Source organism: Thamnophis sirtalis, unplaced genomic scaffold (genome assembly GCF_051295495.1).
Source record: "Thamnophis sirtalis isolate CommonGarterSnake01/CBP01778 unplaced genomic scaffold, rThaSir2_p1.2 scaffold_3, whole genome shotgun sequence".
In the NCBI taxonomy this organism is placed as follows: domain Eukaryota; kingdom Metazoa; phylum Chordata; class Lepidosauria; order Squamata; family Natricidae; genus Thamnophis; species Thamnophis sirtalis.
The window spans coordinates 176,433,939-176,450,849 of NW_028261383.1; the positions used below are offsets into that span (position 1 = coordinate 176,433,939).

The following is a 16,911-nucleotide window of genomic DNA, read 5'->3' on the forward strand; positions in this document are numbered from 1 at the left end:
TATAATAAACATACATGTCCTACAATATCCAGTTTAAAACTTATATGGACAATCAGCACTTAGGACAATATAGAGTACAGAAAGACGCCGGTCTACTGAACATACTGAAGAATAGGGCACACTCCCAAATTTTGCTTTTACAGTCACAAAGTATTGTACTTTGAATATTAAAAACCAGTCTAAGAACCCCGACTTGGCCCCTCTCAACATGCCAAAAGTGCTTTGGCAAAAATTAAAATATCCAGACTTACAGCCCCAGCTAACAATAAGCATTTTCTCCACATTTTCTCACCTGTTTTTCCTCTTTTCTCTTACTTGCTTCTTCAATCAGGGCCTTCTTGATTTCAAAGCCTTCTTTGGCCACCTCAGCCATCTGCTTCAGTGCCTCCCGCTCCTTTCGGCCCATTTCCCTGCAAAGGGGCAAGAGAATAGAACGCCAAGGTTTAGGACAAGAGATTGCTCAGTCATGGTATCCACCAGTGGGTAAAAAGAAATTCTAACCTAGAAAAATCTGCACAAGTGAAAAATTCTGCACAACGGCAGAGAAAGGTATGGATGCAGGAGGCTGTCTAATAACTTGAAAGCCATTGCTGCTTTTCAAAGTCATAAGCATGGCACATAATTCTGAACACCATATAGTAGTAAATAAGCTAAAAAGAACAGTTATAAAGTTGGTATGCTGCAAAGCACCACATTCTGCAATTTATTATTATTATTATTAAAAGATCAACAGAAAAATTTAAAAAGCAAGCATTGTGACTGGTTTTAGTTCAGTTCTACTTGTGCCCATCTGCAAAATATGAAAGAAAATTGGGAGTGGCAGATACTATCCCGAGAGGGAAAAACAATCTTACAAGTTCAAAAGTTCAACTGGTGATAGCCGACATTTCCTTTCACAGCCATTAGCAGCCAAATTGTGAACAGAAACTCCCATGACGGTTGTTATGCAAGCATCCATGACAAAGTCTCAAGTTCTAGATCTTAAAACAGTTTGAACCAGTTTTTACTGGTCTTGAATGGTGTTATTACTCTCACAACAAAACCCTGTTTTGCATCTCAGCGGCAATTCCAAACTAGATTTTTCAGCTCACAAACAATTAATTACAAATGGCTTCAATAGTTCTAGGATAGGCCCATATTACCGAAAGGAGGGTGAACTATAGCGCTGCAGTGGTTAAAATGCAGTATTGCAGGCTGACTCTGCTCACTGCCAGGAGTTCAATCCTGACTTTCCATCTTTATAAGGTCAGCAGAATGAGAACCCAGATTGTTAAGGCCCATATGCTAACATTGTAAGCTGCTCAGAGAGTTTCCCCAATGTTTCCAGCTTCGTAGACTGGCCGGGCCGGGGGAGGCGGGGGGGGAGAGAGAAGAGAGAGCATGGTTCTGCACAAGGAGCCGACAAACATGCACACACAGCTTCATTTGCACAAGAGGCATGCATGTGTGCCTGCTGCTCACGCAAATGGCACGCACATTCATCCATTGCTCGCACAAGTGACAATGAGCGTGCGCGCATTTGTGCTCACTGGCCATTTCTGTGGCCCAGTTGTAATCCCCTCACCGCCCACTAGTAGATCATGACCCACAGCCTGGGGAACCCCGTTGTAAAGTACTATGGAGCAGTATATAAATCTAAGTGCTATTGCTATTACTAACCTGCTCAAGAACAGCTGTTCTAAATGCCCCCCTCTCCCCTAAGTTGTATATTTGATGACTAGTACCTGAGTCTGCTTCCGGATCAATCCTCTGAACAAGGAAGGGGCTTCTTCTAAAACAAGTAATATCTTACCTGCAGGTATTTTCACACATTGTGCCGCTATTGTACTCATCAGTTGTGTCACAGCAATCTAAAGGGGGCAAGGGGAGAACTATTATTTGTATTTGTATTTATTAGTTTTGTTTGCCGCCCACTCCTGGAAGATTCCGGGCAGCTTAAAATAAAAAAAGGGAGGGGGGATATATAAGACAATACTTTAAAATTACAACAACATTCATAATTAAAGTGGGGCTGGATACTTCAACGGCCCCAGGGCCGCCGGAACAGCCAGGTCTTACGGAAGGCCGGGAGTGTATTAAGAGTCCGGATCTCCACGGGGAGCTTGTTCCAGAGGGCCGGAGCTGCAACAGAGAAGACCCTCCCCCGGGGGGTCGCCAGCCGACATTGGCTGGCAGATGGAATCCGGAGAAGGCCTAGTCTGTGCGATCTAATCGGTCTTTGGGAGGTAATTGGCGGGAGGCGGCCTCTCAGGTAACCAGGTCCGATGCCACGTAGGGCATACGTCACTTGAGTTCTCCTGTTCAGAGCCAAACAATTCCTTCACAACACGTAGCAATACGTACCGCAGATCCCATCATTGATACGGGAGGAGGGGATGTACATAGGACGGTATCCGGCATTGGCACAATGGAAGCGGCCATTGGGACATGCAGCAGTTCCTGGGCAGAAAGACAAGGCGAATTTGAATTTGAATTTACTTTATTTGTATGCCGCCCTTTTTCCTGAAGGGACTCAGGGCGGCTCACAATTCAAGGGAGGGGGAAAAAAACAAACAAAGTTACAAAACACAAGGCAGTTGTATGTTAAACGAAAGGGGGAAAGGGGGGCTGGGGAAGAGAAGGAAGTATAAATTAAGCCACACGTGCAAGCTCTCGAACTATACAGAGCTTGCGTGTGGGTTAATTTATATTAAGTTAATTTCTCATAGCTATCACAATTAAAGTCATAAGGTGTCCCAAAGCTATGACACTGAAATATATAAGAAACAGACTCTTCCATAAACCAAAGCAGATTTTTAAGAACTTCCGGAGATTTTTTTTTTAAAAAAAGACCTGTAACAGTAGAGAATTTGGATTCTATCGATTGATATGTACAATATTATATTTCATTTTATTCATTTTAATGTTTTAATTCAAAATTTGTATTTTTTAAGTACAATTATTTTTATCTAGGTCATCTGTGTCCTATTTTACAGTGGGAAGTCACTTACTATCATCTACATCATAAATATTATGGTTTTATGTCTGGATACCAAATTTCAAGAAAATCTTCAGAGATTAGTGTTTAACTGCTTAAATAATCTAATAAAATTAACGGGGATGGGAGCACTACAAGTTCAGTTACTATCCCCTGTTAAGAGATACATGTTGGTTGATGTGAGATGCAATACTAGCAAACATACTTAGAGCAGTAATTACAAGAGCTGGGATGGGGAAGGCAATATGTGCAAATAAGGCAAAATTTAAATATGCCCTACTTACCTGGCTCATCTGAGCCATCTTTGCAATCACAGTAATCATCATTGACTCTATCAAAGGATATTGTTGCAGAGCCATCAAGACAGGTGAATGATTTTGATTCATCATAGAAGTGATGGTCTAAAAACAACATACACACACACACACTTAGATTCAAGCAAGAAAAAATACTGGGGGAAAAAGATATGTCAATTCAGAAAAGTATTCAGCATTTAATATTCCAGGTCTAGTTAAGTCATTCCATATCTATATAACATACTTTAAATGACAAAAAAAAATGCAGAGCAGGATGCAATTAGTAATCACTCCACTTCCGTAGCTTATTGTTAGCATTCAAAATAAATCAGTTTTGAGGACACGAGGAAGTTGCATATCTAAACAAACTTCAAACACTAAATTGTTTTCTTTTAAGTAACTCATTTGCTTTAAACCTCTCTTCAGATGACCAGTTTTCTCTCTTATACCTCCATTTTAAATCCAAGAAAACAAACATTGGAGAATTATGGAGGTTTTCTTATACAACATGGATACAATCTTTTGATTTATAATGCAAAAACATAGACATGATGTGTTTCCAACCTCCGATTGCTAGAAATAATGAAACTGTCCAAGTGACACACTGTAAGAGGAGATCAGACCTGCCATTTAACCTACAGGTAGTCCTCGACTTACAACAATTTGCTTAGTGACCATTCAAAGTTATGTGTCAGCCTCTACTTTCCTTGCTTGCTATCGGCTGCCATAGAAATGGGGGGGGAGGGGGCTTGAGGTATTTGGGATGGGGAATTACTGGTGCCGGAGGAGTTATGAAGAAGGGAGTTTAGTTCTCACCATCTTCTGCGCATGCTGGTGGCCTGGGTTTAGACTTGGTCAAGGCCAACCGTCTCGCTTACCAACTTGATGAGGGTTTTTGAAGATGCACCCCACATGACACCTTAGGGAGTTGCAGATTGGACATTGGGTTGAGGAATTGGGGGGAGGGTGCTGGGTAAACGTTTGATATGTACATGTTTGTGCCTTTTTGGCTCAGATCTTGATTTCCTTTTCACTGCTTTCAATTCATATCTAGTAAAAGTACTTTTATCTCTATTAACATGGAATTGAGGTTTCTCTTTCTTGGATATTGAAGGAGGCATGCCTGAGAAAAGTGAAAAAAGTGAGCTACGATCCTTTTCACACTTATGACCATTGTAGTATCCCCATGGTCATGTGATTTGCATTCAGCGACTTGACGACTCACATTTATGACAGTTGTAGTGTCTCTGGGTCATGTATCTTTTGCAACCTTCTGACAAGCAAAGCTAACAGGGAAACCAGAATCGCTGATGTGTAAAGCCCTAAAAATAGGGGCAAAGTTGAGGGTGCCTATGGCGATGGGGTTGCTGGGTCAAGTGCCTGAACTGGTAGGGACAATGAAACCATAGACCAACGCAACATAATAGTAGTAATGATGTCTATATAAAACAAACAAGATGAAACAATAATAGAATGCATGTGACATTGCCATACAACATCCTCAACTTCGTTCCTATTTTTAGGGCTTTATACATCAGCGGTGAAAAACCGTCAACTTTACACTTTGTGAACTATTGGAAAGCAGCAGCAGAATGAAATTTCATATTCAAAAGCCTCGTGTTTCTAAGTTATTACGCACAAATTTTCATGTTTCTATCACCTTTCCTTCCAGAGATATTGTCAGCCTCTGCCTTGCTGCTGCTTCGGCTGCCATTGAAACGGGGAGGGGGGGGCATGGTATTTGGGAGGGGAATCATTATGTGCTGGAGGAATATTCTAGAAGCTGTCCTGACCATCTCATTGCGCATGTGGAGGAAGGGAGTTTCCCGCCAAGGTTAACTGTCCAGCATTCCACCCTGATGATGTTTTTGGAAGATATTTCCCACCTGACAGTCGGGTGAATTATAATTGGACTATGGACTGGGGTGCCAAGGGGAGGGGATTGACCTATACATGATATTCTTTGCTTTCGCGCACAATTAACCAGACTCAGCTTAGCTTCGCTACTATTCGTTTGTGATTAGTAAAAGTACACTTAATTTCAAACAAATGGAGTTGAGTGGTTTCTTTCCTGATTATTAAATGAAGCAGCACCTGACAGATATATAAAGCCAAACTTTAACTTTTTTTCAAGCTGCTGTCATTTTCGGCCAACTTTGCTCCAAATTATCTAGCTGGAGATCACTCATGAGAATACTTTTATTATTTTGTTTAATGGAGCAAAGAAGTTGTACAAGATGGCCAAGTTTCGTTTCTCTCAACAAAATATTGCCGGAGATATTACGTCTCAAAGTTGCTGAAACCTCAGAGTCCTACTGTAGCAGGCTGCGGTATGGGGGTCAAACAAATGACTGTTTCTCCGCAAGTATCGCATTGGCAAACCTAACACTTTACCAATGTTCGTTGGGGGCATGTGTGCATGTTCACACCACATTTCATCAAAATCCATGATGGTGGAGCAGGACACTTTTTTTGAAACCAGACCACTTGACAATGAATGACCCACTTAGCAACATAAATGTTGGGCTCAATTGTAAGTTGAGGACCACCTGTATTATCTGCTTGAAAACTCACTTGTGAGGGAGACCCCCCGTGGACGCTTCACTTCCACAGGATGAGCCAAGCCGGAAAGTGAGAGCACTCCAAGATATAGAAGCAGCATAACGGAAGCTCAAAACCAGCAACTCCTGGAACAAAATGCAAACAAAGGATTTGTTACTCTAGAAACTTCCACTTCTTGGTTGCGTTCGTGTTTTCACGTTTCACGGCTGTTTTGGATTTTAATTTTTGCAATATTTGTAATTGCTTTTTATTTTAATTCTGTTTGCCACCCAGAGCCCCTTGTTTAGATGAGTGGCCCTATAAATTAAATAATGAACTTTCCTGTTACCATGAATATATGGAGGAGGAAGATGCGGAATATTCCTTCCTCTCATCCAATTTTATTTTAAATAAAACTCTGTATTAAGTTACCCAAGTTTCAGGTAGGATCCTCACGTGTGATTTATATTTTTCTCTGCAATCAAAAAACTCTATGAAACTGATATACTGAGTGCCTAAAATGCAAGTCCAAAGGTTTATTTTCAGCTTCAGAATTTACAGAATTGGTAAATACTTGTGTTCTTGACCAAAACTTGTACTTTTTTGATATAATTTTCTCTCTTTTTATGACCCTATAACCCTCTAATTCGGGGTAAGGTCCGGGTGATTGGATGGAGCCGAGCTTTTACTGGTCAAAGCCCTTCCTGTCTCCTATGCAGAGTTCCAGCAGGTATATTTTTCTTTGCACCCTAGGAAACATCTGCCGCCACCTAGGAATGAACTCTCCACCTTTCAAGTGGGAGGCAAGCGTCTTTACTACTAGGCCACCACTCCAAACATATTAAAAGTATTCCAGTGTGTCTCCCTCCCACTTATGGTAATCTCTCATCTCAAATTTTGGAGTCATTAAGGACTATCCCAAAACTGAACAAGAATTGAATTGAATTTATTTGATTTCTATGCCGCCCAATCCGGCGGCTTACAGAAATAAAAGAAATTTAAAGAACTTAAAAACAATAGGACACACGAAGTTAAAAAAGAAACGCAACAAACACCCAATCAGAAGGCCTGCCGGAAAAGCCAGGTTTTAATGGCTTTGCGAAAGGCCATGAGAGTGGGGAGGGCCCGGATCTCTGGGGGCAGCTCATTCCATATGGCCGGAGCGGCAACAGAGAAGGCCCTACTCCTAGGCGCCGCCAGCCGCCATTGTCCTGCTGAAGGCACCCGGAGAAGGCTCATCCTGTGCGATCTTATCAGTCTAAGGGAGGTATGTGGCAGAAGATGGTCTCGTAGGTACCCAGGTCCTAGGCCATGTATACATTAAGAGAGCTCCTCTGCTCTCCCAAATGGCCTCTACAACTATTGTATTGTATTGCATTTAGTTTATTTGTATGGCGCCCTTCTCCAGGAGGGACTCAGGGCGGCGAACAACTCAGGGTGGGGGGGGGGGGGAAGGACATAAACACAGTACACATAATTAAAATACACGAAAATCACACAGCCATATAAGTCGAGAGGGGAGGGGAACTCATCAACCCCAACTATCAGACTACTCATTGTACCTGCCATAAGGATGCTAACAAAGTTTTGTGTTCTGGAAACAATATACTAAAGAACTTAGAATATGGGCAGCATCATAACACTAAGCATTTTTTATGGTTTTTCCTATGGCAAGATGATAAAGTTGTAATGCCCAAAATAGAAGCAACTAGGCGTCACCACCCTGGCAAATATAAGACCTGGTGCCTGGGTATGGCTTCCCATATTCTTCAACTTCCAAGAGCTGACAAAGGATATAAGGGAATGTTTCTTTTCCCTCAAAAGAGAGATTTCAGTCCATCCTTGCAAATAAATCAAATCAATAGCACTATAGTCAGGCGCTACAAGTTCCTGCAAATAGCAACAGCACATAAACTTACATGCTGGCTTTATAGCACTCTCTGGACAGTTTACCATGTCAGCATATTGCCCCAACAATCTGGGTCCTCATTTTACTGACCTCTGAAGACTGTGTCAACTTCAAGGCCCCCCCCCCATGTTAATCAAATGTTGATTATTCCCCTTCCCAACCTTATTGTGCAGTAACTTGCTTGAAAATGGTATTATATAAGCAATGAGTATTTCTCCTATGTGTTGAAACTTACAGTACATGAACTTTAGCATTCTGTTGCTTTCTAGAATTTCCTATCTCTACAGCTGATATTTCAATGAGACCCTAGAAGTTATAGGCTAAATTAGAATTTGTTTTTTTTAATGGTAAACCACTTCCTTAATGTTGCAAAAAAAAACCTCTACATAATAATGAAACTGGCAAGAGCCAAATACCTCTCAAGAGACTTTGTTGTTTTCCAAACTACCACACAAATGCAGCAACTCATACAATTCAGAAACATGCACCTCCCACGTTCTGAGTTTAAAATTCTGCTATGATGCTCATGACTTAACACGGTCAAGATTCTACTTGCTTCTTATTACCAGTTGCCATTTTGAAGTACAAATCCTCCGTTTGGAGAATTAAGCTAGTAAATTACAATGCAATGCTTATGTCAAACTTTGATTATCTTTCCACGTTCCCAATTAATAGTTTAACTGCACCACCCAGAGTCATTTTGAAACAGCAACTTGTCCAAAACTGTAGCTCAGCATTTTATTTTCAATTTAAACCAGCTTTGGAAAATTAAAAAAAAAACCCTGAAATCTCACATCTTTTTTTTTAATCAGCTGAGATATAGTTTTTATAAATTGAAGTATCCCGATAGGCACATAAATTAAAAAAAATAAAACAACCCGAGGCTAACGGCCTCTCATTCAAGTTAGCCATTCTGTTATTAAAAGCTGAGTTCACCCAGAGCTTTGCTATTAAGGACTAAGATTAAGTGTTCATTGATCCGTTGTAGTAATGTGGCCCTTTGTACCTAAAGGACAAAGAATCGGCAATTAAGTATTGCTCTATTTTTATTTTCTTTTTCTTTTGTTTTATTTTAATTTTATTTTATTTCTTTCCCTTCTGTAAGCCGCCGAGTCCTTTGGGATTGGGCAGCCTATAAATAAAATTAAACTTGCAAACTTCTATGTTAGTCAAATGCACTTTAGGTTTGCTAAACTTTTAAGTGTGAACCATAATACAAAGCATGAATGGTTTTGTTTTTTTTGCAGAAAGACTGAAACGAGAAGCGTACATTAAAGGCAACAATGGCTTCAATAATTCTGTATATCTAACTGTATTCAATAATTCTGTATATCTAACTGAACAAACAGTTAGATATACAGAATTATTGAATACAGAGGGTGAGCTCAAATCTAGTCGAGTTGAAACAAAGGCAACAATGGCTAATTATTTTTAATTCTTTGTGCTTTTAATTCTTTGTTTTTAATTCTTTGTGTTTTTAATTCTTTGTGTTTTTAATTCTTTATGTTTTTAATTCTTTATGTTTTTAATTCTTTATGTTTTTAATTCTTTATTTTTAATTCTTTACGTTTTTAACTCTACATTTTTAATTCTTTACACTTTTAATTCTTTACATTTTTAATTCTTTATGCTTTTAATTCTTTATGCTTTTAATTCTTTATGTTTTTAATTCTTATGTTTTTAATTCTTTATGTTTTTAATTCTTTATGTTTTTAATTCTTTATGTTTTTTAAAAAATTACTTCTGTAAGACGCCCGGAGTCCTTCGGGATTGGGCGGCCTATAAATTTATTAAATACAAATACAATTTTATTAAATACAAATAATTATCTCAGTCTAGAGCCATTTTTAGGCTAGAATTCTGCCGCCCATCCTGTCTCCGGAGGGCGAAAACTACAAAACCGGTGACCAGAACAGCAGCGGGTTGAGGGAGGCAGCGGGGGAAGCTTGCGGGGGGCCGAGGAGGCTCACCCAGCGGGCTCTCTACCTACGTGGCTAAGAGCGACTAAGGACACCGAGAGCCAAGCAGAGGGGCCGGGCCAGCAGAGCTCCGCGTTCTCCCCCACCCCCCCAATCTCCGGGCAACCCCAACAGCGGCCTCCGACAGGCGCGGCCCTGCCCGTGAATGCGCCCCCCGCACCGCCGCCCTCCTTACCCGCCTCCCGCCGAAACTCTCGTGGAAAGACGCCCCCACCGCCTCGGCACCGGAAGTAAGTGGTGGGATATCCGCTTGCGGAGGGGGCGGGGACTCCAAACGGCCCTTTTTCTCCCAGTCGCCGTTTTTTTTTGGCTTCGCGACCATCATGAGAGTGGCGGAAGTGCCTTTCCTTTTTCCCTCCATGCGGCGGCCAGCGCAATACGATTCGGCCAAAATATTTTAACCGCAGTTCGCCTTTATTTGTTGCTTGAGATGGAAATATTTCCATTTCCATCCCCCTGCGCGACAAGTTTAATAATAATTTATTATTTCCCCCCCCCACGCCCTGTGTAGGGTACTTCCGGCCCCGCTTCCGGCGGAGTTTGACCTTCCCCCCATCATGCTCTGCAGGAGTCGCTCTTTCCACCAATGAGCGCTTTGCGTCGGAAGCGGTTGCCATGGAGCCCCATCTAGGCGTAGGGATGCGGATGGGCGAGTGAGCGGCGGCGGCCGCCGACAAAGGGCGCGGGGAGAGCCTGGATGAGCGGCGGCGGCGGCGGCCTTTGTGGGGAGGGGGCTCGAAGGTCCCTCAGGCCGAAGCACCGTTTGCGGCCAAGTGTGTCTGTATACGTGTGGTAACTTCGTTTTCCTTTCCAGTGCATTTCCTGTTTAGCCCTCTGCAGCCCCCGAAGAATTACCTGTTACCTCAGGAAGCCCCGGTGGAGCCACGCTGGTGTCTCCTCTCCACTTAACCTTTTCTCCACCCTCTCAATACCACCACCACCACTGCCGCCATGCCAGTGACACACCTGGAAGGAATCAAGCCCCCTATCCACGAGCAGATATCGGAACTGCAAAGCAAGATCCAGCTTCTAGGTAAGGGGCGCTGGAAATATAGCAATATAGCAATAGCAGTTAGACTTATATACCGCTTCATAGGGCTTTCAGCCCTCTCTAAGCGGTTTACAGAGTCAGCATATCGCCCCCAACAACAATCCGGGTCCTCATTTCACCCACCTCGGAAGGATGGAAGGCTGAGTCAACCCTGAGCCGGTGAGATTAGAACCGCTGAACTGCAGATAACAGTCAGCTGAAGTGGCCTGCAGTACTGCACCCTAACCACTGCGCCACCTCGGCTCTAGATAGATAGATAGATGATTGATTGATTGATTGATAGATAGATAGATAGATAGATAGATAGATAGATAGATAGATAGATAGATAGATGATAGGAGAGATGGATGGATGAATGGATGGACGGACAGACAGAGATATAGAGATAGATAGATAGATGATAGATAGATAGATAGATAGATAGATAGATAGATAGATAGATGATAGATAGATGATAGATAGATGGATGGATGGATGGATGGATGGATGGATGGATGGATGGATGGGATAGGATAGGATAGGATAGGATTGGATACATAGATAGATAGATAGATAGATAGATAGATAGATAGATAGATAGATAGATAGATAGATGATAGATAGATGATAGATAGATAGATGATAGATAGATAGATAGATAGATGATAGATAGAATAGATAGATAGATGATGATAGGAGATATGGATGGATGGATGGATGGACAGACAGACAGAGATATAGAGATAGATAGATAGATAGATAGATAGATAGATAGATAGATAGATAGATAGATAGATAGATAGATGATAGATAGATAGATAGCAATAGCAGTTAGACTTATATACCACTTCATAGGGCTTTCAGCCCTCTCTAAGCGGTTTACAAAGTCAGCATATCGCCCCCACAGTCTGGCTCCTCATTTCACCCACCTCGGAAGGATGGAAGGCTGAGTCAACCTTGAGCCGGTGAGATTTGAACCGCTGAACTGCAGATAGCAGTCAGCTGAAGTGGCCTGCAGTACTGCACCCTAACCACTGCGCCACCTTGGCTCTAGATAGATAGATGGATGGGATAGGATAGGATAGGATTGGATTAGATGGATAGATAGAATAGATAGATAGATAGATGATGATAGGAGATATGGATGGATGGATGGATGGATGGACAGACAGACAGAGATATATAGATAGATAGATAGATAGATAGATAGATAGATAGATAGATAGATAGATAGATAGATAGATAGATGATAGATAGATAGATAGATGATAGATAGCAATAGCAGTTAGACTTATATACCACTTCATAGGGCTTTCAGCACTCTCTAAGCGGTTTACAGAGTCAGCATATCACCCCCACAGTCTGGGTCCTCATTTCACCCACCTCGGAAGGATGGAAGGCTGAGTCAACCTTGAGCCGGTGAGATTTGAACAGCCGAACTGCAGCTAGCAGTCAGCTGAAGTAGCCTGCAGTACTGCACCCTAACCACTGCGCCACCTCGGCTCTTACATAGAGGGTGAGAGGAAAAGGACAGGATAAGTACAGCCCCTAAATATAAATTTCAAAACTATGGGCATTTAGAAAGAAGCTTCGTTGTGCCTCGAAGGTGACTCTTTGCTCTTGTAAACGTCTATGGTGAAGTAAGAGGAATTAGACCAAATAGACCACAGACTCAAAAAATAAATACGTATATAAAACAAAGATAGAAAAAAAAATCTGAAAAAACATACATTAATGCCTTCCACCCTTCTGTCAACTTTCATCTTAAACTTTCCCCCGACAACTTTGCTGTTTTAATCCCTTAGATCGGGGTAGTCAACCTTTTTGTACCTACTGCCCACTTTTGTGTATCTGTTAGTAGTAAAAAAAATTAACCGCCCACTGGTTCCACAGTAAAGGTGATTTGTAAAGTAGGGAAGTAACTTTACTTTATAAAATGTATAAAGCAGAGTTACAGCAAACCCCTGAAAGCCCACCATGAAAGCTGGAACGCCCACTAGTGGGCGGTAGGGACCAGGTTGACTACCACTGCCTTAGATAGATATTTTTTAATTATTATACCTTGTTTGCCTACACATATTGTGTGCTGACCATAGTTTCAGAATACTTAGCAAAAGATTTGCTTCATTCATTGTTCCTGGCATTAAAATTAGATCTCAGTTATCCTTCTCTTAACTGGATAGAAGAAGAAGAAGAGTTCCTTCCCCCAAACCTGGGATAATTGCAACTACACTAATCTAAATCTAAAAAAACTGAATTTCTTGTGAGGGGTGCAATGTCTATGTAAGCATGTATCAGTACAGTATATTAATTCTAGAATGTGGCCCCTATCATATAATGCTCTGTACCATACAGTCCATTGTTAGATGTAGTAATAATGTGTAACTTTATGCCATGTGTTTATGAGAATGAATCTGTGTGAAAGAATACATGAGATCCATTCATTGAAGGCCTAAAGAGCACAAAGGTTTGTTCAAGAAATATCAGCTTAACATGTGGAGAATGACAACTTTAAAAAGACACAACATATGGGAGGTAAGGTTTTCATAAGAAAACCATAACAGATAGTTTCCATGTGAACTGGATCAAACAGTGGCATTCTAGTGGAAAAGTATCAGAGGATATGAGAAAAGTGTCAAGTATGGATTTTCCAGGCACAAAATCACACACGCACCGAACCGGCATTAATGCAGAACCCCACCCCTGTGGGGTATAGACTGTTTTACTATTATTATTCTCATCCTTCCTATTACTTATCTCTTTCTACTTATGACTATAACCATGTTGCTTGTATTTTTACGATTTATATTGTTCTGTTTTGTTTCCTAGTATGATTTGATTGCTTATTAGTAACCTATGACTATCTCTAAGTGTTGTATCTTACGATTCTTGATGAATGTATTTTTTTTCCTTTTATGTACACTGAGAGCATATGCACCAAAGACAATGTCCAAACACCCTCGGCCAATAAAGAATTATATTCTATTCTTTTCTGTTCTATTCTATTCTATTAGCACTTAGAGTTATATACCACTTGACAGTTCTTTACAGCTCTCTCCAAGCAGTTTACAGAGTCAGCCTATTGCCCACAACAATCTCGGTCCTCATTTTACTGAACTCAGAAGGATGGAAGGCTGAGTCAACCTTTATCAGTATTCCAATAGTATCAGTATTATTCCAATAGTATCAGTCTAACTAAAGTTAGCAAAATATATTCAATTTAATTTATTTTCGATGAAATATAGAATTAGTGAAAGTATGTGGGAAATATTTCTGCCATGACCAATGGACGATTGCCTTACAACATCGTACCATAAAAAGTTCCTATTTTCTTTTATGGAAATGTTATGTAAAAGCACATGTTTTCAGGCTTTAAGTGTAGAAATGAACATTGTTTCAAAATCTCGTTTTCTACAATATAAATTCATGTAGAAAGAGATTCTATCATCACAGTTGCACTTTTGATTTACAGCATTAATTCCTTCATTTTAGTGGAACAACTTCGTTCAAAATTAGCAACCTGTCAATTTGGAACTATTTTGGCTCTTTGTTGCCTCTTTCCAATGAGCCAATAACTACTTGATCAGCAGAGTGGTTTCATTTCTGCTCCTTACAGAAGGTGATCGTAAAGCTTTCTATGAGAATTCCCAATGGAACATCAAGAAGAACAAGGAGTCCATTTTGCGGTTGAGGCAGGAGAATAAGAAATTGCATCAGAGATTGGCAGACCTCCTAGCGGTGAGCTTTGTGATGCTCTTCCTCCCTGCCTCAGTGAGCCCTTGTCAAATCATAATCACCAACTTCCTTTCCCTGTCTTTGGAATTGCTTCCCTTTTCTTGTGGGTTCATACAGTATGACATTGGAAAAGAAAAGCATAATGACTCTAATCTCATCTTCTCTTGGTAAGAGTATATCTGAGCTTTCTGCTCATTCCACTCGGGCTGTTCTGTTCAATAGCAATAGCACTTAGACTTATATATCGCTTCATAGTGCTTTACAGTCCTCTCTAAGTGGTTTACAGAGTCAGCATATTGTCTCCCCGCCCCCCAACAATCTGGGTCCTCATCAAATGGGTTTTCTAACAGTCTGCAATGCTTAGGGCAAATAGTTTTTCAGTTTTGCCAGATTGAAACATGTTACTGGCAAGTTCATTTGTCAAGCACCATAACTTCTGATTTCATTGACTATAAATGTGCAGATGCCAGATCAGAGTGGCAAAAATCCTGACAAGCATGAAATGGCGAAGAGAATCAGAGCGCAAAAAATGTTTCTCGGCATCTGAAGTTTGTCTGTACTTTTCTGCTCGGATCTGGTAGCTTAATACAAGTGACTGTTCCTGTCACTTTTGGAATATTGTAGCAGTTCTTTGCTTTTGTGTATGTATGCGTCTGTGTGTATGTCTGCATTTCCAAAAGTGACAGAAATAGCCATTTGCCTTTATTCCTTTTAGTATGTATGTATATATGTATGTATACGTACATACATACGCATGCACGCACGCACATATATAAGCTCTCTCCTGAAAATAAGTCCTCCCTGAAAATATTGCAATACAGCAGCAGCCAATTCTCAACAATTAAAGAAAATATTTATGTTAAAATGATTCAGAAAATTAAGAAAGATCTGGAAAATTGGAGGAAACTACAAATATCCTTAATGGAAAGAATTGCCATTATTAAAATGAATATACTACCAAAAATTTTATTTTTAATTCAAGTGGTGCCGATTAGCCTAGGGAATTTTTTCCCCATAGATTTAAATAAATTAATTGCACAGTTTATTTGGTCAGGGAAAAAACCACGAATTAAATTAAAATGGTTACAAGACAGCAGAGAAAGAGGAGGATTCGGACTTCCCGATTGGGAGCTTTATCACCAAGCAGCAGCTCTCACCTGGATAAAGGACTGGATCAATTTAAAAAAACAGAAGATTATTAACAATAGACAGTTATAATTTGGAATTGGGTTGGTACGCCTTTATCTGGGATGGGAAAGACAAGATTCATAGCTATTTCCAAAAACATTTAATTAGAAAATCTCTACTACAAACTTGGTTAAAAATCAAAACAAAACATTATAATAAAATCCCAACCTGGCTATCCACCATGGAAGCTCTGATATACCCCAACGTATTGGACATAAACAAGATAATAAGATATAAAGACATATTAGACGACCAAGAAAGACTAAAAACAAGGCAAGAACTGAAAGACGAGGGAATAGATATTGGCTGGTGGCCCTATTTACAAATACAGGCAAGGTATAAAAAGGATCCTATAGGGTGCCACAAGAGCTGGATAAAATTTTACAGGGAACCGAAGAAAAATTGATTTAAAAAATATATCACTACTTATTAAAATTCAAAATGGAAGAAGAAACTGTGAAGGAAACGATGATAACATGGGCGATAAATTTTGGGTATAGTATAGAATTGGCGGAATGGGAAGAAAATTGGGAAATAAACTACAAATTAACGATGGCAACGGCTTATAGCGAGAACATGTACAAGATGTTCTACAGATGGCACCTTCCACAGCGAGAAATGCGAAAATGTTCCCGGAGTGTTCACCTATCTGCAGGAAATGCAACAAACAACATGGAACATACTACCATATGTGGTGGACGTGCACAGCTGCGAAAAAGTATTGGAAAAGAATAAAATCTTGGCTAGAGGAGATTACTAAACACCAAATTGCACTAAAACCCGAATTATTTTTGTTAGGGATTGTAAAAGGAAATTATGAAAAAAATATTAGAAACTTAATTCTACACATAATTACGGGAGCGAAAATTACATTCGCTCAGAACTGGAAAAATAATTATACACCAACAGAAGAAAATGTAATTAAAAAAATATTGGAATGTGCAGAGATAGATAGGCTCACGAAAGAACTAAAAGAGAAAGAAGAATCTGAATGCTACTCCGTATGAGATTTATTTGTACAATTGGCTAGAGGAAAGGAGGCGGGGGAGAAGCAGGAAAGCAAAAAAGATATATGAAGTCATAGTTAAAAAGGATTTATTGGTATAGGTAAAACAGACACAACAGATAGGTAAAAAATGTAATGTCTTGCAAAGATGTAAAGTTTGTACAAACAAAATAAAATTTATTTTAAGAAAAGGAAAGAAGCATTTGTGTTGTTAAGTGACAAGCAAGCCAATTAGATACAATGGAAAGAG

At 40.2% G+C, this 16,911-nt stretch overlaps 2 protein-coding genes across 3 annotated transcripts in view; one reads left to right on the forward strand and one right to left on the reverse strand.

Moving 5' to 3' along the window:
- The window catches only part of PRKCSH (PRKCSH beta subunit of glucosidase II), a 42,730-nt gene extending 32,758 nt beyond the window's left edge, over positions 1-9,972 (reverse strand). Inside the window, exons 1-6 of the mRNA XM_087711055.1 lie at positions 9,878-9,972; positions 5,848-5,960; positions 3,262-3,378; positions 2,344-2,439; positions 1,793-1,850; positions 293-410 (exon numbers count right to left, since the gene is read on the reverse strand). Coding sequence (XP_087567181.1) covers positions 293-410; positions 1,793-1,850; positions 2,344-2,439; positions 3,262-3,378; positions 5,848-5,935 — 477 coding nt within the window. The 5' untranslated portion in view covers positions 5,936-5,960; positions 9,878-9,972. The remainder of the gene's footprint in view (positions 1-292; positions 411-1,792; positions 1,851-2,343; positions 2,440-3,261; positions 3,379-5,847; positions 5,961-9,877) is intronic.
- A 347-nt stretch (positions 9,973-10,319) lies between these two features.
- The window catches only part of ODAD3 (outer dynein arm docking complex subunit 3), a 28,202-nt gene continuing 21,610 nt past the window's right edge, over positions 10,320-16,911 (forward strand). Inside the window, exons 1-2 of one of the 2 annotated variants that reach the window (XM_087711058.1) lie at positions 10,320-10,735; positions 14,349-14,470. In XM_087711058.1, the coding sequence (XP_087567184.1) occupies positions 10,654-10,735; positions 14,349-14,470 (204 nt within the window). In that variant the 5' untranslated portion in view covers positions 10,320-10,653. The remainder of the gene's footprint in view (positions 10,736-14,348; positions 14,471-16,911) is intronic. The other variant, XM_087711057.1, reaches the window with a different exon arrangement.